At 35.6% G+C, this 21525-nt stretch overlaps 1 protein-coding gene across 1 annotated transcript; it reads right to left on the bottom strand.

Moving 5' to 3' along the window:
• Positions 1 to 2201: 2201 nt before the first annotated feature.
• inpp5d (inositol polyphosphate-5-phosphatase D) lies at positions 2202 to 20660 on the bottom strand. Its single transcript, XM_026213784.1, has 27 exons — positions 20293 to 20660; positions 19580 to 19643; positions 17104 to 17239; positions 16620 to 16785; positions 16342 to 16482; positions 16156 to 16246; positions 15529 to 15606; positions 15345 to 15422; positions 14810 to 14933; positions 13523 to 13629; positions 13263 to 13365; positions 12129 to 12325; positions 11834 to 11951; positions 11622 to 11718; positions 11374 to 11512; positions 10583 to 10691; positions 6828 to 6916; positions 6614 to 6695; positions 6435 to 6524; positions 6235 to 6345; positions 6009 to 6088; positions 5838 to 5925; positions 4750 to 4896; positions 4578 to 4641; positions 4147 to 4368; positions 2709 to 3145; positions 2202 to 2536 (listed from the first exon to the last, which is right to left on the bottom strand). The coding sequence occupies exons 1-27, from the start codon at positions 20430 to 20432 to the stop codon at positions 2490 to 2492; spliced, it is 3345 nt and encodes a 1114-aa protein (XP_026069569.1). The 5' UTR covers positions 20433 to 20660; the 3' UTR covers positions 2202 to 2489.
• Positions 20661 to 21525: the final 865 nt, after the last annotated feature.

The raw sequence follows: 21525 nt of genomic DNA on the forward strand, positions 1-21525 counted from the left end.
CTTTGGATGTATTGTTGATAAATGTTATGCAATGTATGCTAAAAAAATAAATGAATATTAAAAAAAAAAAAAAAAAAAAAAAAAAAAAAAAAAAAAACTTCCTGCTTCTATTGGCTAGACGAATGAAGACGTAACGCTCCCATTGGCGGAGGAATGTTTGCGTCATCTGTATGCATCTCGCAAATGCGTAATAAATACTGTAGGAAATGGTCTATTTAAGAAAAAATATCTTTATTTAAATTAATATCTTTAACATGTTATTTTAAAAATCACATATATATATATATATATATATATATATATATATATGTGTGTGTGTGTGTGTGTGTGTGTGTGTGTGTGTGTGTGTGTGTGTGTGTGTGTGTGTGAAATTAATGCCAGAGAATGCACTTTCACTGTGTTCAGATGGTAGCAAACTTACATACCGTTTTCCCATAGGCCATCCTTGAATAGGAGAATCTCTGGTAATACACATCTTTCACCAGCAGATGGGGGCAAATATTTAAAAAAGCACGGGTAGCAGCCAGTCTCATATGTGAAAGTGAAAGTGAAAGTGACGCGTAGCCAAGTATGGTGACGCATACGCAGAAATTTGTGCTCTTCATTTAGTTTTTTTTTTTGCAAATGTTATGGGGGATAAATAATAGAATGTGTTTAACACAACCATTCCCTTTAATTCAATTTATCATTATTATGTGAAATCTATGATACTTATTGTCTTTTCACTTCATCTAAAACATTGTGTCCACAGAGAAGGGTTCAATTATTCATATGTTATAAAAATTATTTAAAACAAAAAATTGTTTGATGATGATGAGGAAAAAGAGCTTGTTTTATCAAAAGAAACTCTTAATAAATATCTCTTATCAAAAAAAAGGTTGTTTTTTTCAGCGACACATTCGTGTTTCATTAGGTGTCAAAGTTGTGTCCCCACTTTTTGATAACACCATCAGACATTTATTAAGATGTAATAAGCTCAGGGAATATCAGGGGCAGCTGTCACTCCAAAGGACCACCTTTCCACAGTTCACCTCAGTCAGAGTACATCAGTGTCAGACAGGCTCTGGTCAGTTTTATAGTTTTAGAACATTTTAAATCCTAATGTTAATATTTCCAGTGTCACAAACAACAAATAATTAGAAATATTTCGATAATTTTATGCTCCTGAATCAGGTTCTGTTAGCATCTAGCATCAACAGAAAAAAAACTAAATGGTGACTAGATGAACTACATTTGTTTTATGAAGGAAATGCCATAGTTGTCAACACAGTCAGATGTCAAAACCATAAGATTTTGCGTTCCAATGATATATCGAAATACTTAAATGTGACTCTTGAATAAAAGCTTTAAAAACAATATAACATACAGTTTTTTGTGTTTGTTTTAATGCAGTAATTGACTGATTCAATCAATCGAATTGAATTGAACAGTTAAAATGACTACCAGTTCAGGTTTTCTTCACCACCGTCAGTTCTGTCACCTCTGTCAGTTGAATATTTTAATAATATTTAATAATGATATTTTATATTTGTATTGAATTGTTAGTCACATGTGAAAGTGTAATCTGTCTGCTAACATGAGAATGTATATCGAAATGTTAAAAACATATTGACTGCTGTTAAAGAAAAAGCTGAAGTTATATTGCACAGTCCAAGGTAAAAAAGCACATTTTAATAAAAAAAAAAGAGAAAAGGGAGTTTGAATAAAGCATAGCTCTGTAGCTTAGCACATACAAGACGCATAAATGTAGTTTCATGTGACTGTGTACAAGGTTTTATTTTTTTCAATTTTGCTTCCTGTTTTGTCCCACTTCTCAAGAATCAGTGAGTAAATGATTCTGCAAAGATTTTTTGTTTCCATAGAATATCTACAGAAATGGCCAGAGTTTGTCATTGTCTGATTTGAACGTGCTTTTATCAGTTTTGAAAGCAGTGTATTAGCAACTGAAAAATGTGCTGAAAAAATATAGTGTTCCGCTGGTATATATATATGTATACCATAGGCCAAACACACACACGCACACACACACACACACACACATACATACATATATATATATATATATATATATATATATTATATATATATATATATATATATATATATATATATATATATATATATATATATATATATATTACACATATCAGTAAAACTGACTGATAAAAAGCATTTTACGAAGAAGAAGAAGAACAATTCAATGACTGTACAACACTTGATTTTATTATAAGATTACAACTTTTCACTCTTCTACCTTTAATAAAAATATTTCAAGCAAAATAAATTGTTTAAACAGAGACTAATAGAAATGATTGCTCTCTGTGTTACTATATGCAGTGACATTCAAACTGTGAAACATTCATCATTTAAAAATCAATATCCATGTTTTTTTATTGCTATTTTTTTATACACTTATTCTTATGCCCAGTACTACAGAGTCTCAAGTATCAGATATGAAGCTCACACCAACGTTGATAGCTGATAGGAAATCATTTTAAAGGCCGACCCATCTTCAGTTGTGGCGTCTCATTATGCCCTGAGGACAGACATTGCGATATTTCAATAAATGTTAAATATTCAGACAACTTTACATAGCGCTATTCATATCACACATTGAAAATCATGATCTTAAGCTTATAATATCTTCATGCCCGATCTAGTGTTTTCGACAAAGAAGGAATGCGGAGAACAAACAATAGTTATCATACCATCTTTTGGTTGGCCTGGTCTGGTTTGTAGCCGAAACTTGGCTGGGAGCTCAGAACTGTCCCTGTAGTCTCTGGGCTTTGGCTGAAGCTCTTGTGGCTGACCGGGACGGGACTTCATAGGCACTGGAGGTCTATTAGGCCCAATCATGCCCCCTTCAGAGCGAGAAGGCACCACTGGCTTCTTGGTGATGTTCTGGGGTTGTAAACCACTGTTTGTGGTGTTTGTGGCTGATGATGGCTGGGGTTTGGTTTCTGAACAGGTGAAAGAGCGGATGCGAGGGGTCGGAACAGGGGGGTGACGGTCAGCATCAAGGTCTGTTTTGGAAAAGGCGAAGTGAGCATCTGGAGGAGGGAGATGGTCTTTACTTCCTCGTGATGCACTCATTGAGCCATAAAGTGGATTGTCAAACATCTCTGGAGTCTGCCCATCCTCACATCTAAAGCAAAAATAACCACGCAAAATTGAATCTAGTAGATTAGTATAGAAACGCTTTAAAAGATGCAAACTGTCAGTTGTTCTTATAACAAGCAGTGTTGATTTGTAGGCCTACACTTTTTTTTTTTTGTCATAAGAAATAATATTTTAATTGTTATCAATAACAAAGCAAAATTCAAACAAACAGAAAATTGTATAAACATTAGTTTAAATGCATCAAAAATATTAGGGATGCATTATTATTATTGTGGCTTATACCATTAGTTTTTTTTTCTGACAACTATTCAAAGGTAGATCTTAAAGTTCTATACTATTTTGTATAAAGAAATTAAAAATGTAAACACTTAAAACTAAAGTAAATTGTTCTAAATGCTACAAGCGAATTTAGGCATCACAACATTATAATATACAACATGAAAAATAATTAATTTTGAGTTATGCCAAAGATTAAATTTTATAGTGTTATTATTGACCAAGTTCGTGTTACATAGTGGCAAAGATAGTCTAAATGCAAAAAACAAAACAAAAACAAACAAACAAAAAAAAAAAGCAAATGAGCATGAAATATCTAATATCAACTGATACTGATAAATAAAAAAATCTCTAATATGGGCAGATAACCTTCCTTATATTTGACTTAATTAAAAAACATATATTGATGAAGTAAAGGAGATAAAAATATGTCTATATATCCACCTTATTTTGTAAATTAAGCAATTTTTTTCTAATGTCAGATTTCCATTAACTTCAGTAGGTTAATGACAACGAGTATAATAGTGCAATAAACTCTAAAATTATTTCTTCTACAAACTAGTGTTTACATTTAAGATGATACAGTCAAATAATATAATATGAAATACTAGTTCGCACTAATAAGCAGCATAACAAGCTGTTTTGTATCACAAAAAATAACTGGAAGTGAAGAACACCGGAGGCCCCTGGCACATTCAAGTTGCAAAGGTCTGTACCTGCTCTTACATCAAACATAATGTGGATACTTACACAGGGTTTGATGTCTTTGTAGTTGGGCTGGGTGTAGCATGGTCGTAACTAGTCTTTTTTGGGGAGATATTCCCATGCGTCATGTCCTTTGTTGAATGCCCAGATGATGGTCCTGTTCTTGGGGATATAATGTTGCTGGGGCCCCTGTCTGCCTGGTTATTGCTCTTGTAGCCTACTCCCATATAACTGGGGTTACTAATGTCAGTGGCGAGGACTGAAGATCTGTTAAAGAATGTGTGAATTTATTATTATTATTTTTTTTTGTATAAACATAAGAAAATCTAATTTTTGTGAAGAATGTCAAAGTAAATAAGTAAATATAACATTTAACTGATTTAAAAAGTAATAAAATAACAAAAGAACATTTTGGATAGAAGCATCTGATAAATGAAGAAATGTGAACAGCAAAGAGGGAAGATGAAATATTTTACATTTTGGAATTATCTCCTGATTTGCCTTTACCAGCTCCTGGGTCATCTCCAACTTTAATGAAATCTGGAATAAAGAAACAACTTTGAGGAAAAGAACACGGCCTCGACACTGAAAGCTTTACAGAACATTTCTGAACAGGCACTGCTGTCCAGAAACAAATTGTGAACTCACCATACAGCTTCTCTGTCTGTTTTCCATCTGATTTGGGAAGCTGTATGCCCCCTGTTAGCAGACCTGTGCGCTCACCATGATGTGTGAGTTTGATACAGAACTCAGTGTAAGAGCTTTCAGCAGAACGCAGAGCCACACAACCCTCACCTACAGGCAGAGCACAGCGTAGTTGTGTACATGCATAGGAATATTCCAATACTAATCAGAACATTGTCTTATTGCAAATTATGTAAGCATCATGAACACACATGCTATTAAGATTAAGTCAATATTCCAGTTTCTTGGAATCCGAATATGACAAATGGCGTAATACTGAAGCATTAATCAGAATTTTGAGTCAAGTTTACAGATTATTCGGAATACTCATGGTAACTGATCAATATTTGCCTTGACTGAACATTCAACATTAATTCACTTTATTTGGAATATTAGGATGCCATGTTTACAGGAATATTCCTGTAGTTGTGGTGCATATAAATATAGTTTCCCTAAAACATTTCTAAACTAAGGGTGTTCGATTCCAGGTTTTCAGAGTCGACTCCAATTCCTTATTCCCATCATAGGAGTCGATTCAATCGGCTTCTCAACTCCATTTATTTTGCATCAAAACAGCATCAGAAATATAATACAAAATTGCAATCATTATTTTACACTAAATGCTACCTACCTGCAACATCGCTAAATAGATGTTGCTAATACCTAATCATTTTACAGAGGTAAAAGTCACAAGAAATAACCTTGGTTGAATAGTATTCATATTTCATTATTTCTCTTGCTTTAGGTGCAAAAAACAGCTCGGACAGGATTGTTTAAGATATTACATACATCATTCATTTTGTTCATTGCTAGTGATACAGCCTAGTGCAATCAATTGCCATGCACCATTGGAGAATGAGTAATCAAGTAAATGATTTTAGATGCAGTCAAAAACAATGGTTCTTTTCTGCATTAACCTCGACTACTCATCACTATTTAACAGAATATGAACCATATTCAGAAAGTGATGCGCTTGCAAAGTGGTCATTGAGCAATAATGAGAGCTACCACGCCAGCTCAACTGTGAGTTCACACGTTTTAGGTCAACATACCATATGACTCATCACAATCCGTAGATTTAATGCAGATGAGAATGTGCTGTTCAAGGAGGTATTCTGGGTCTGCAATGATGGGCGTAAGCTGCAAAGCGATTTCACAAAACACAATGTAAACATGGTGGCTGAGCTTTAACATGTATAATGTTTTAATAAATAAAATATTACCTCAACTTGTCCGCTAAATCGTACTTTTATCGAGCCCTCCGTGTTCTCTTGGTTTTCTCCTTCAGGACTTTTCACATATTCTAGAAAATGAATTGGAAGTATTAACTTCACTGTTATCTTTTTACAGTAGCTCATGTGATCTTACAAAGAACAAGGTGGAGGGTTTAAATGATTTGTGATCATTTATGATATAATGATTGAAAGAATAACAAATATAGCTCCTCACTCTCCAAGCAGCTTGAGTGATACTCAATGAAGAACTTGGTCTTTGATTTAGTCAGAAGAACAGCCACGCAATTCATGATTTTTATAGCACCCTGTGCATCCTTTGAGAGATCTGTAAAGAGCAAAAAAATGCATAAGCTGGGAGGATGTAACAGTTACATGTATTAAGGGAGGATTCCTGTCATGTTTACAAGATCATACCATTTTTGGAGACAAACTGAGAAGTCACACCAACGTCAAATGTGGCAAATACAGGGGAATGGTCACTGGTCATGATGTCATTGGTGCATCCTGAAATGTGAAAGAGTAATGTTGGTTAATGTAATTTTAACTGCATTGATAGTTTACTGGAACTTGGATTTTATATTAAATGAACTAACCATATGAGTTGCAAACCACATGCGCTATAGGGTAGGACTTGCGAAGCACACGATCACACCATGAAGGCAAGTTGTACTTTGTCTGTTTGTGAGATCAAATATTCATGTAAACAGAATTTTCATCATTAAATGAGACAAATACAAATTTCTATTTTATAATATATCTGCTCCATGAGGAAGGTTGTTGAAATGTATCATGGCTTTCACACTGTACCCCTGTGGCTTTGGCTTTAGTGTAGGCATATCTCTCCCGTGTGTCTCTCTCGAAACGATAAGTAGGGGCAAATGTTATCTCCTCCTCCACTGTAAAATAAAAAATGGATTAAAAATGATGGTAAGTTTTCTTGAGTGTAAAAACATGAGGAATAGAAAAATGGGTGCAATAATTTTTTTGGCAAATAAATTATAAATAAGTAAATAAATACTTTTATTCTGACAATTTTAATGTTACAAAAAATATTTTGCACTTTTTTATTCAAAAAAATAATCCTGAAAAAATGTATGGTTTCCACAAAAAATATAAAGCTGCACAACTGTTTTCTAAATGTATAATAAAAATAACAATGAATATTTCTTGCACCAAATCAGCATATTAGAATGAACCCTGAAGGATCATGTGAAACTGAAGATTGGAGTAATGGCTGCTGAAAATTCAGTTTTGCGATTATAGAAATAAATAGCATTTTATAATACAAAAAAAAAATATTTTATATGGTAATAGTATTCCTCAATATGACTGTTTTTACAGTATTTTTGATTAAATAAATGCAGTCTTTATGTGCATAAGGGACTTCTTTCATAAACATAACAGGGGGGGTACAAAGGTATTTCATGTATTCAGAGTTGCCTCCAGAAGCCATAGATCCTCTTCTGACTATTATTGATTCCTTATTGTCATTAGGATATGTCCCCAAATCCTTAAAACTGGCAGTTATAAAAAAAAAAAAAACACACGACTTGACCCTAAAGAACTAGTTAATTATAGGCCGATTTTGAATCTCCCTTTTCTGTCCAAGATACTAGAAAAGTTAGTATCCTCACAATTATATTCCTTATTAGAGAAAAATGGTATCTGTGAGGATTTCCAGTCAGGATTTAGACCGTATCATAGTACTGAGACTGCTCTCCTTAGAGTTACAAATGACCTGCTCTTATCATCTGATCGTGGTTTTATCTCTATTAGTGTTACTGGATCTTAGTGCTGTGTTTGACACTATTGATCACAACATTCTTTTGCATAGACTTGAACACTTTGTTGGCATTAATGGAAATGAATTAGCATGGTTTAAATCATATTTATATGATCGCCATCAATTCATAGCAGTGAATAAAGAGGTATAGTTATCATATCGATCACAAGTACAGTATGGAGTACCTCAAGGCTCAGTACTAGGGCCGCTACTCTTCAGGCTTTATATGTTACCCTTGGGAGATATCATCAGGAAACATGGTGTTAGCTTTCACTGTTATGCTGATGATACTCAGTTCTATATTTCTTCGCGGCCCTGGCGAAACATACCAATTTGAAAAAATAATGGAATGCATAGTCGGTATAAAAAACTGGATGACAAGTAATTTCTTACTGCCAAATTCTGAAAAAAAAAACAAAGGTGTTAATTATAGGACCTAAAAACTCTGCATGTATTAACATAGAACACTGTCTAAGAATTGATGGCTGCTCTTTCAATTCTTCGTCATCAGTAAGGAACCTATGTGTGCTATTTGATTTTTCCATCTAAAAAATATATCTAAATTATGGCCTATGCTCTCAATGTCAAATGCAGAAATTTTAATCCATGCATTTATGACCTTAAGGTTAGATTAATGTAATGCTTTATTGGGTGGTTGTTCTTCACGCTTAGTAAATAAACTACAGATAGTCCAAAAAACAGCAGCAAGAGTTCTTACTAGAACCAGGAAGTATGACCATATTAGCCCGGTCCTGTCAACACTGCACTGGCTCCCTATCAAACATCATATAGATTTTAAAATATTGCTTATTACTTATAAAGCCCTGAATGGTTTAGCACCTCAGTATTTGAATGAGCTTCTGTTACATTATAATCCTCCACGTCCGCTACTTTCTCAAAACTCATGCAATTTGATAATACCTAGAATAACAAAATCAACTGCGGGCGGCAGATCCTTTTCATATTTGGCGCCGAAACTCTGGAATAACCTACCTTACATTGTTCGGGAGGCAGACACACTCTTGCAGTTTAAATCTAGATTAAAGACCCATCTCTTTAACGTGGCTTAGATTTAACGTACTAATATGCTTTTAATATCCAAATCCAAAACACCTAGAAAGGACCTCTACAGCCCTGAAAGACAGCGGAGACCATGACAACTAGAGCCCCAGATACAGATCCCCTGTAAAGACCTGGTCTCAGAAGACCACCACGACAAGACCACAGGAAACAGATGATTCTTCTGCACAATCTGACTTTGCTGCAGCCTGGAATTGAATTGCTGGTTTCGTCTGGTCAGAGGAGAAATGGCCCCCCAACTGATCCTGGTTTCTCCCAAGGTTTTTTCTCCATTCTGTCACCGATGGAGTTTTGGTTCCTTGCTGCTGTCACCTCTGGCTTGCTTAGTTGGGGTCACTTCATCTACAGCGACATCGTTGACTTTATTGCAAATGAATGCACAGACACTATTTAAACTGAACAGAGATGACATCACTGAATTCAATGATGAACTGCCTTTAATTGTCATTTTGCATTATTGACACACTGTTTGCCTAATGAATGTTGTTCAGTTGCTTTGACGCAATGTATTTTGTTTTAAGCGCTATATAAATAAAGGTGACTTGACTTGTTAAAGAGATGGATTCTCATGCTAAACATGGCCAAAGTTTTAAAAAATAATTTAGAAGAATGACAGAGAATTTCTGTGCTGAAAATCTTACTTTTGGGTTGGTACCAGTTTCAGCTGGGTTTTTTTAGATCGTGGATCTAATGACATAGACGAGAGCGGAACTCCTAATATGAGCATTTCTCCCGGAAAAGCGCAGCCGTGCACACGTTCACCAGAGTAGAGCGAGACACATCAGCGCTCTTCCTCGGGAGATCATCGGCAGCACTGCATAGGATTTGTTCAAGAATGTCTCCAAATAACTGCGTTTTTGGATGTGAGGGAAAGTTTTCCATGTTCAGCTTCACCAAGAACCAAGCTTTACATGAACAGTTGATGCAGGTTGTTTTTCCGGGACAGCAACGGAGTGTATCAAGTGCTTTGTGTGTTCTGGTCATTTCAGTGACAAAAGTTTCATAAACAAGGCCCAGGTCGACGCTGGATTTGCACATCGTTTGCTATTAAAACATGGAGACTCCATTCATGTAAGTACAATTGCATCAGATTTCTGTCTTTTGTTGGAAATCAGCACATAAGTGAATATATGTTAATGGAAAAACTAGTATTATAGCTCCACCCAACGCACGCCTCCAGGAGCTCCGTATTTGTATGTAAAACTGTATTTTTCTTTTATAAACGTGATAAAACTAAAGACTTTTTCGGATATATGAAGGATGCAGTGCTACTCTATAGGTACTCAAGATTAACATGAGATTAGGTGAAACTGTGTATGTTTTGTACCCTTAAAAAATAAAAATACCAACCTCAAACTAATGTATGTTCCTTCTGAATTTTGTTGATAAAAACCTATATTGTAGTTTGATCTTAGGTAGTGTGGTTAATGATAATACAAACTAACATAAGAAATCCTCAAAGCCTGGTTTGGATTAAAGTTATTAAACCTCCAGCTAACAGCATAAGGTCCTAAACTTCAAAATATGGTTCTGTTAACGTTTGTGATATTTTTTGGGTACTGAAATACTTAAAATACTCTCCTATTCCATCCCATCTTTGTAGAGAAACTATAAGTGAGCCATTCATAGGTGGAAGTGTAAACACTGTGGATCTCTGGCAATGAAAATGAACAGGTCCATTATGCACATGTGCTCTCACCGTAGTCTAAGAAGACCTTCTCGTCCTCCTTCTCTATGTTCAGCTGATCTCTGGCCAGGAGGTCCTGATACTGCTGCAGTTTGATCTTCATTACAATGTTCTCAGCTTCCTGCAAGAAGCAAACAACTATGCAAAAGTTCTGTCTCTTCCTGTCAGTTGACGTCAGGAGCTGCTGTACGTGCCAGCTCTGGTCTTAATAGAGGAACTGCCTGCTCTGAATAGAAGTTCGCTCTCCAAACCACAAAGGCAGTTTAAGCCTCAAAGTATCAATGTGGGTAACTGATGCATAACGTTTAGAAACATTGTATTAAAATATGATTTGCAAGCTTATGGCAGAGATTCGTCTATTTTTGTGGGACTACTTTCTTTTCTTTATTCTAAAGGACTATGCTAAGGAACTTGTTCATATGGTTTAGAATGAATTGCAGTGGAATTTTATTTCTAAGTTGTAATATATAAAAGTATTTCCACTAGACCATTATAAATGGTCCTGAAGTGTGAAAAAAGAATTAGTAAAAGCACAAGTATTCTGTCAATTCATACATAAGGAAACATGATAACTATAAAAGAACTGGTAAACACTACAAGACATGTCAGCTTTATATATTTTTTTATGACCAGATTATTTTTCTTGTGTTTGCATTTGACATGCATTAAATAATTAGTTAAAAAGAGTTCTTTGCTATCTATTTGACTTATACAAAAATAAAAAACATGAAACATTTTTAAAACATGCAATGTTTGAGTATATTTGGGGGGGGGGGCATTAATGCACACTCATTTGAACCTACCTGTGATGGTAAGTCAACCCTATAATTCAGATCCCCCAACCAGAAGAGGTGTGTGAAGCGATGTGTGATGTCAAAAGGATTAAGTTTCTTATCTCCCAAATTCAGAAAACGCAGAATACTAACATAGTTCTGGTTCCGTCTAGAAAGGGTACAGTAATAAGTTCTTAATAATTTATCATTCTTGTGTATTAACCTATATTGCCAATGTCTCATTTGTCAAAATAACAGGATTTTGGGTTGTGGCTTACCTCAGTTTCTTTTCGCTTCCTGAGGTCAGGTGACTGTTGACAAACCCAAAGGAGGTTCTATTAAACATAAAAGACACCCCCACTGCTCCTTTATTCCCTTTAAACACACACACACACACACAATCAGCTTTCAATGTACAAGGAAGAGTGGTAAATGGCTAGCTTTACAATTGCTAATGATTTTGAAAAAGGAAAAAGAGGTTTAAACAAACCCAAAGCATTAGCTATGCCAGTCTTAACACTGTCACAGAAGACATGAGAGAAGCGGTTCTCATGTTCCGGCTTGGCTAGAACCACAATCCTTATGCTCCACAGTGTCTGAGTGGCTATCTGTCAAAAACCACACACAGCTTATATGCTAGGTCATTCGACACATTCAAACATTTTGTCAAGTGTCATAACATACATGTCATTTCTCCACAGAGGACAAAGAATGGTCTGCGGTGCAGTAGTACACAAACAACATAAGGCACCTGAAGCCTTCCTGTGGGGTTTTGTGCCACTTACTTGTTTGAAGCTAATGTTGGTTATATCCCTAAGGGCTCCCCTAACTGTTTCAATCCACTCCTTCTCTCCCAATGGGTCCTCCTGTGTCCCAATCACATAGATATCGTGTGGGATTTGACTGGCTGTGTCATCGCGGGTTTTTCCCTGACCCTTTGACTGGAACCAGGAAGTGATGTTTGGTGGTGGATTCGCATTTCCTGATTGGACAGTTAACTTCACTTCAGTTCACATTTCACTTCATCTCTAGTTACTGTAAACTTCAAATTTTAGACCATACAAATGTCGGTACTTGAACATAAGAGGAAGAAACAAGGCCTGTACTTTATTAGTAGTGTGCTTGAAATCTTAAAAGTATATACATAACCGTATTTGCAGATAATACAATATTAATGAAATAAAAGCCGACCTAAGTGTACTTTAGAGAGTTAGTTATGTAACACCCTTATTTACATTTTTAAATAGTCTATATTTATAGCATCAAATTAAAAGTCATCAGCATCATCATCATGATGAAATTCTTTTGTCATGCTTTAAAGAAGTAGACTTATTTGAAGTGTTGACACACACTTAAGCATGTGTAAAGTATTCTATTATAAATTTATTATTTATAGTTTTTTGATATTACCTTATAGGTGATATATTTTAAATGTTCTAACTTGCAGCTATATAGCTACAAATATTTAAATGCATGATAAAACATAGAAATGAACACAATTAAACTGTATTTTTGTTTACCATAAATGCTTTTTAGTACATTCAGTAGTAATTCTATATGCTTAAGGGGGTCAAAAATGCATTAAGCTCATTGCATTTAATACATTTCAACTATAATACATTTTGTTTATTTGTAAATAAAATGCAATTAAGTGTCTAAAAATATTACATTTAGTTTACATTTGAATATATCATTTTAGTGTATTATTTAAGTAACACTCTTTTTAAAAACCTGCTGAAGTGTTGTTCTTTTTCACAAGGATAGGCTAGTGAGATAAAAAAAAAAAAAAGTGTAACAACACTTTTTCAAAAAAAAAAAAAAAATTGTGCTTCAGCTCCAAAAAGAGTCTGAATTCAGGAATATTTGAGAAGCTTTGTTGGAATGACTAAATTTAAAAGGTAAGGCTAAATGCATCTTACCCATGTTCCAGGTGCCAACAAAGATGGTGATCATATCCGGCTCAGGTTTTCCTGAGTGCTTGTTCTTCATCTGCTGTAGAAGCTGGCAGAAGCCTTCTCTTTTCTAAAAATGTATTTGGAGATACACAGTTACACACAAGGACACATTAAAAACATATGCAAAACATGGAACGGATATATCATGGCTCTCTAAAAAACTTCCACGTGAAAACCTGTCATCCCTATTGTAACAATTGTCATATTAGCAGTGGGATTTTTACCTTTGTGTCATCAAAGACAAAGTCTTTGCGCTGAGTTTTTTCCTTCTCTGTCTCTACCACCAATGCTAGTCTGTTATGCATCTTCTGTGACTTCACCAACTGCAAGACTGAAAATTAAGAATTCGGCATGTTCCCATTATTTATTGCTTAATGTGTGCTTTCACAAATTTTGGCTACACAGCTCCAAGGAATTACTTGGAATTGATTGGTCCATCAAAGAATTCTGTGTTTAAAGGGGTCATATGATGTGATTTCAAGATTTCCTTTCTCTTTGGTGTGTTACAAGCTCTTGGTGCATAAAGAAGATCTGTAAAATTGCAAAGATTAAAGTTTCAAATCCAAAGAGATATTTTTTCTAAAAGTTCAAAGTCAACCACGCCCTCCTAAAACGTCTCGTTCTTACACGCCCCCACATGTCTACATCACTGTGTGGGAAGATTTGCATAACACCGCCCAAATATTCACGCAGAGAAAGAAGGCGTAACTTTTATTCTGGCTGTTGCTGCTAATGCCATGTTGTGGAGACTCTGCGTGTTTCGTGGTGAAAGCAAAGCTTTGTTTGGCCTTCCAAAAGAGGACACAAATAGAAATCAGTGGTTAAGCTGTATTTACAGCACTATTCCAGAAGTAAGTTTTTATATGTAAAGTATTTGCCACTGATGATTCAAACGCAAGTTTTGAGCAGTGTAGAGTAGCACTTGTTGTTTCTCTGATCACAAATGCAGAAATGGTTTTATGTTTACGCAGCGTGATATGAAATGCAATGCCTAAAAACACAGTATAAGTCATTATAATCAGTAATAATGTCCCCACTGGATGCAACAAATTCCTCATTGTAATGGGTTTTATTGGTTTTGTCTCATCGTGCTGGGAGATGCCATCACAGTGTTAAGGGGCGTAACATTTCCATCAAACACCTGAGACTTTCGGCCAATCACAAGGCTGGCCAGTTAGAGCACACCTCGCTTTTCAGAACGATGAGCTTTGTCAAAATGTACACAGAAAGGCGGGACACGTACGGTTATGTACAGTGCGTGGAAAATAATGTGTTTTTTTAACTTTAAACCACAAACACATTGCATTACAACAATTATGATCTTTTTAGCAACGTCATATGACCCCTTTAAATAATACGTGTAACGACCATTACTAAACTTTATATTTGACTTGAAGCCATAGTTTCCCTTAATTTTTCCTTAAAGGCCTGCTGACTTATTAATATTAAAACACTGTCACTAATTTCATTTGTGTGTGTGGTTATATTAGTGATGGAATGGTTCAGCGTACTTTTATTGTGCACATAATATTTATCCTCAGGTCCATCTTTGGACTTCTTGAAGTAAACCTTCCCTCCTTCCACATCTACTTTGAGGTACATTTTGTTTGAAATACCAAGGGAGTCGCATTTTACCTGTTAGCACAGAAAAGGACAACAAAACACATCAGTAAAACGGAGTGCAGCATTTTTGTTGTGCTGTACCCAAAAAAAGTGTTACAAAGGTTCTCTGAGATGACTGTGTGCAGAGGCAACCAACACAAACGTCATCGTTTATCTAGTACATAGGCAAACTAGACTTTTTCTAATTTGCATGTGGTTTTGGAGAGCACAGCAGTAGCAGTGAAAACGTCAATGCTTTCGTTATGATGACATCATTACGAGGAGCAGGAAGGAGTAACAGTTTATGACTTTCACTTTGAATATGTACAGTGATCAAAGTGCTCTCTCTCTCTATATATATACATTCTTGCATATGCTTATATTAATCTACTAAGCAAATAAATCCTTTATATATTTTATGTATTGTTGAATTGATTTTCCTACTTCGAATGTCACAGGAGGAATAAGTGACTTTCTGTGTCCTCCATCATATCCCACAGAATCAAACACAGCACTCTTGGTCTGTAAATAAGAGTTGATGTTAGTCTACAATAAAGTTTTCAATAGGAATTTCATTTCTATATATTAGATTGTCATGTTGTGATCCATAAACAAAGAACAATGACACCTTGTCTTCTATTGAATATATAAGCTTAGTCAGTTGTTCCAGTTTGAAAGCCACAGACTGAGTTGAATCTCCAGAAAGCTGAAAAAGAAGTAAAACCAACATATTTTAGGAGGGGGAAAATAATAATACTCAATATAACAAACTAAATATGATTGTTTTTTTTTCTCGTTGCATTATTTCTTTACTTATTGTATGCAGGGGAAATGGCAGTGTGTTAGGGGTTTATTACTCAAACCTGGATGTAATATTCAAATATTTATCAGCTACGCACAGAACATATTTTGAAATCTACCATTTACCCCTAAACTGTATAAATCTGTAAAAGGTCAATTGCAAATTGTTGTTACAAGCTATCCCACTACCAAGGAGAGTTTTCACTCACTCACTCACTCACTCACACACACACACACACACACACACACACACACACAGTTGTTCATTAAATCACAGATGTACTTGTTTTATATCAAATAAATTGTATTTTCTTACATCCAGTTATTTTATTTTTTTGTTCCGTAAATTCTTAATATTTTTACACAGAGACTTACAAGCATCTACTGTCACCTCGGGAGGTTGGACATTTGAAATCCGGAATGAAATGTCCTGGTTTGATTCATTCTTACTGACCTGACTCCTTAACCTCCCCACTCCAGGAGACAACGGTTGATCCAAAACTTTCTGCAGTACCTCAAGACTCGGAAGTGTGCGGGCAATTTCACTACAGAAAAGTAGGAAAATCAATTAAATGCACATTGGATAAAATTCATGAAGGTATCCAGGATTCGCACTGTATATTTTTCAGGGTTTTTGCACCTGTTTAGGTTTTTGCAGATACTTTGTGTGAGCTTTTTAAAGTGGGGAAGAGTCGGGTTGCCATTATGCACCTGCTCTGCATCTAGACAAAGAGATGAGCGGAAATATTCCTGGATGGACTTCTGATGGTCCTCTGGTAAACTGGATATAAACATCAAAATAATTAGCACGCCACAACAAAAGTACAGTACTCACAACAGTGACTCTAAATTGACAGTCATTCAATCATAGTGTGTTAAACAAGGGATTGTACTGAATAAAGATCAATCTCATTTTACTTTGATATGTCGATTTGCTGCAAACGCTGGACATAGGTGTCTGAGATGGAGGGGCGGGCAAGCTCTGTTCCCCTATCGGTTCCTCTGGACGATTCACTATGGCCGTCTTTACATTCATTACATGTGATATTCCTGGGTGGCAACTGAGGCGGCAAACTAAATGGCTCTGTGGAAATGGAGATTTGACCAAATATTGTCCTTGAATGACCATTTCAATTCAAAGCTTACATTTACTGGGAAATAGTAACCAAATGTAGAATGGGGTCAAAAACTAATTCTGATAAAAAAAAAAAAAAAAAAAAAAAAAAAAAAACATGATTTAATTCTTTCATCAAACTTTTCACTCAAATTGTTATGCTAATAATATTGTCTGTAATAATAATTTCTAAGAAAAATAAAATGAAATCATTTATAATAAAAAAATAATGAAAAATTCAAAACACGGACATGAACCTATGGTGAAAGCTTATTGTGATTGACTTACCTGGCTCTTCCTCTGGCTCCTCCTCTTTCTGCACAGCATACTGAAGGTGTGTGACCAGACCCATGTTCTCCTTATAATATGCCTCCACTAGGTCTGGCAGCAGAGAGAAGAACCGAATTGGCACTCCCTCTGAAGCCTGCAACAAGATGAACAAGAAAGATCTGCTATTCTGAAGACTGTACAAGATGTACGAGATTCATGGCCTTTTACAAAATCCTCAATCGCTTAAACATGCACAACAACCCCAGTAATACTTCCAGTGACTTTCTTCCTCTCCTCCATTGTCAAAGAGCATTACATTGCATTTCTGCATTTTGCATGGTTTCTCTTACAAAAAGTGCTTGGTTGGAGCCGAGTAGGTTTAATAAGCCAAAGGACTTTGGAATATAAGCTCTTAATCACCTGATTTGACTTACAGTACGTCTTAATGCTCAGCAAATGTTTTGACCCAATTACAGTATATACAAACTAATGCAAAGTAACAACAACTACCAAAAACAGTGATCTAATAATTGGTATTTGATGTGGAAAATCACACAGTATCAAAATTCAGGACATATTTATGACCCTGGGCCACACAACCAGTCTTAAATCTCTTATTTATATTTGTAGCAATATCCAACAATAAATAGTATGGGTCAAAATTTTAGTTTTTTATTTCATGACAAAAAACATTAGGACATTAAGTAAAGATCATGTTCCTTGAAGATATTTTGTAAATTTCCTACTGTAAATATATACCTTCAATATTTTATTTTATTTTCTATTAATTTTTTTGCACCCTCAGATTCCCGATTTTCAAATATTAGCATCTTGGCCAAATATTTTCATATCCTAACAAACCATACATCAATAGAAAGCTTTCTTATTAAAAAAACAAAATGCCCCTGACATAAAATAAAACTTATAGTCCCTCTTCATACATTTGGCTGGGAAGAAATGTTAGGGAAAATGGCAGCGTTTTTAGCATTGCACACAAAATAATTTAAACATGTCATCCATCTTAGCATGGCCAATCACAAGATGTCCGACTGACAACAGGCGACAAGCGCAGACTTAGCATAAAAACCTCCCACATTCTCGTACTATGGTTTAAAGGTCAGCACAAATGGTGTATTTAAATCGAATTGATCAAATTTAATTCGATAATATGACACAATATAAAGCTTTCCATTCAAGGCAGAGTGTAAGAGGAACCCTGTGGCTTGCTTAACACCCACGCTGATGGATAATTTAAAACTGAGGCTTGCTGCAACGCAGGCTAGAAAGAGGAAGAACCGTGGTAGAAAGAAATTGAAGGGCATTGTACAACCCTACAGATTTGGTTTAGCCCTGTCCCTTGAGTGCAGGTTACTTCGAAATGTAACGCTGAGAGAGAACAATGCAAATTATAGTCACCCAAAGGTCACCCATTTTGCTTTCATTATTTCGTTTGTCACATGTTTAACAGTTCGAATAAAACCACCATTGGTTTTGCAGCTGCACTGTCACCAATGCTTGCTTTAATGCAGTGGACATAATAGATACTAGCCTGACAGACAAGACGCCTACACAACGGTCTCGGGGAGTCTTCAGCAGCTGAAGAGCTAACTGTCACAAGGTCACACATTCATTACCAAGCACAAGATAGTAAATGGCTTGTAGGATGCCAGATGTTCTATGCAACTAGGCACAAATATGGACAGTGTTTTGTCAGGTGACCAGCAGACTATGACAACAGCACATAATTAGCAGAGGGTTGATTATATTTGTCTCGTGGTTTTATTTCATTATTATTTTTTCACTATTTTAGTGCAACCAGGAAATGAATGGTGTTGTAGATAAATTCAAATAATTAAAATACACTAATAATAAATAGGTTGACCAAAGAAATAAATAAATACTGAACACTTAAGTCAAATAAGAAAAAAAAGTATAAATGTAAATTGTAGATAAAGATAAATAGCGATTTCAAAAACAAAAAAGCAGCACATTTCACTTAGGAAGCTTCCAAATAACTAATCAATATCCTTATAATTTAATAAACAATATATTCACAGTCGTTCATTTTTGAGTTGTCAGAATTCAGTAGAACATAGACGTAATGAATCACACCGGTGGTTTACTTGTGAAATTGAGTGGAACAATGGATTAAAAGTGAAGTTAGATTTGATAAAATCTCTTATGAGATCTTATGATATGATATTTTGTAGCTAATAAATGAAATTACATAATTTAAACTGTTTATTATGCTTCCAAAAGTGTCCAAATACGTTTTCAGGCAGACTATGAAAGCTTTATATTCACTAAAACAACTAAACGCACCATTCGGGCAACTTTCGAATACTTGACGTCACAAGCAGAAGTGCCTCAGTGCACAACTCAGAATAGTCCTCCGGCGCACACGAAACACCTGTCTGTGCGAGTATGAAAGCAGAGCAACTGCAGGAAACATTCTCAATTACTTCGACCAGGTACTAAATGGAGAATTTCTTACCTGGACTGATAGTTTTTTGTCCTCATTTGGTAATATTCTGTATGTATACACACAGTTTTGGTATCTGCAAAAGAATGATTAATGAACATTAATTTGTGTCTGTATATATATATATATATACACACACTTATATACATAATCACAAATTGAACATAAACATTGAAAAGAGCCATTTTGCAAAGAAGCAACAATTATGGGAAACCCCTTGACAACTTCCTTCAGTCTCAGTCAACACTGTTTGTTAAAATTTCAATATACAAGGAATCACATTGGGCTTAAACGCCAACTTTTTTCACTGCATGATTTAAAAAAACATTTGCAAATCACACTTCACCCGAACCTGAAATGCAAGGCTTGCACGTTTAAAGTTTTCTGGAAAGAGTTTATATGAAAGAACATTTTACCTGGTAATTAACTTGACGATATGCACACAAAGTAGGAAGGAGGAAGCCTTTTGTAAAATATGTGATTTCAAAAGCTATTTATATATATGATCCAAATAAGGTTGCATGGCCAATGGTGCAAAACCGAGCATGTTTATACGATGCATTTATGACTGACTCAATTGTCATCTCATGCAAATCGTCCAAAACACACTGCAAATTTAAACGGCATACCTACTAGAACACATTTAAAGATGTAAAACTTGAATCTATAATATTAGCGACAGCATATGTGCCCCTCCACCTGAGATGAACAGCAACAATACTCACAGAACACAGAGGGCATAAGCTCCCTGTATGGATTCGCTGTCCCGCAGGAGGAAGCTCCCATCCTTGCCTGCTTTGGAGAGGAGGTCCTCTGCTGTAGACCGAGTGATATTGCCATGGTACCATGGCTGTTGAGAAAACATCCTTTCCAAAGACTTCTCCCTTCCTCGGTCTGAAGTAACCCAGGTTATTTTGGCCCCGGCAAGTTTTCAAGAGCAGATCCACATGAGGCCACCTTTAGAGTCTCATGTTTTGTTTCATGGCGTTGTTAGAACTGATAGCCGCTCCTGCTCTGTCTGGCTCTAGGCTCGCTGCTTCTCGCTCTTCCTGTTAGAAGGGCGAAAGCTGCAAAAAGGAAGCTGCCACAAACACAAGAGAGAGAACTTCCTCATTCTGTGCACATTAAAAACTCAGAGAGAGTGAGCTAGAGAGGAGGCCGAACAGCAGGCTTTTTCACACGGCCCCAAAACCTCTTATTTTTTACCACAAAAGAGATGAAAAAGGTGTATATGTGGTATTGTAGGAGTGTTCAGTGCATTTTTTCATACAACATCAATAATTAACCCAGCTAACCAAAAGTATGAAGAGGACAACCAATGCAATTGTCAACTATATGCAGAGAAATGTAGATGTACAGTGTGAAAGGCTCTGTTGAGAGCTAGATTATGAATTTATCTTTTTGTCCAAACCGCTGATCCTGAAAGGAAAGTGACTTGTGTAGCACACTTCTTCTTCAGCTATGCGTCAGCATTTGGGTGTATATTAGATGTACATTGAAGGTACAAGAATATGAAAGTTCTTTAAACATGACGTGATGGAGCAAGTTCCCTTTTATTGCAGCTGTACACTGAAAACAGTAATACTCTCTCAGAAAACAGCTTGTCATTTTGGCAGTATACCCTGAACCTTTCAAAAGGCTCATTTCACACCAAGAATGATAACTATAAAGATAACTAGAACATCGTCCACACCAGCGGAAAATATTGTCTGTTTATTCCAAGCATGCACTTGCCAACAACTTAAAATTCTCAAGGTCATGATAGTGGGAATGATTCTGATTGGGTGTCAGTGTTTTTATCATTCATCAGCTGTTCTGAAAGTGATCCCAACAATATTGTTGCTTTGTGCCTTTATAGCTGTGGTGTGGACTCTGCTATTCTTTAATATTAAGAACACTTTTTAGAACTATATCATTATCTTTATAATTATCATGCTTGGTGTGAACAGGCCTTAATT

This window comes from Carassius auratus, chromosome 31 (assembly GCF_003368295.1).
Source record: "Carassius auratus strain Wakin chromosome 31, ASM336829v1, whole genome shotgun sequence".
NCBI classification, from domain to species: Eukaryota; Metazoa; Chordata; class Actinopteri; order Cypriniformes; family Cyprinidae; genus Carassius; species Carassius auratus.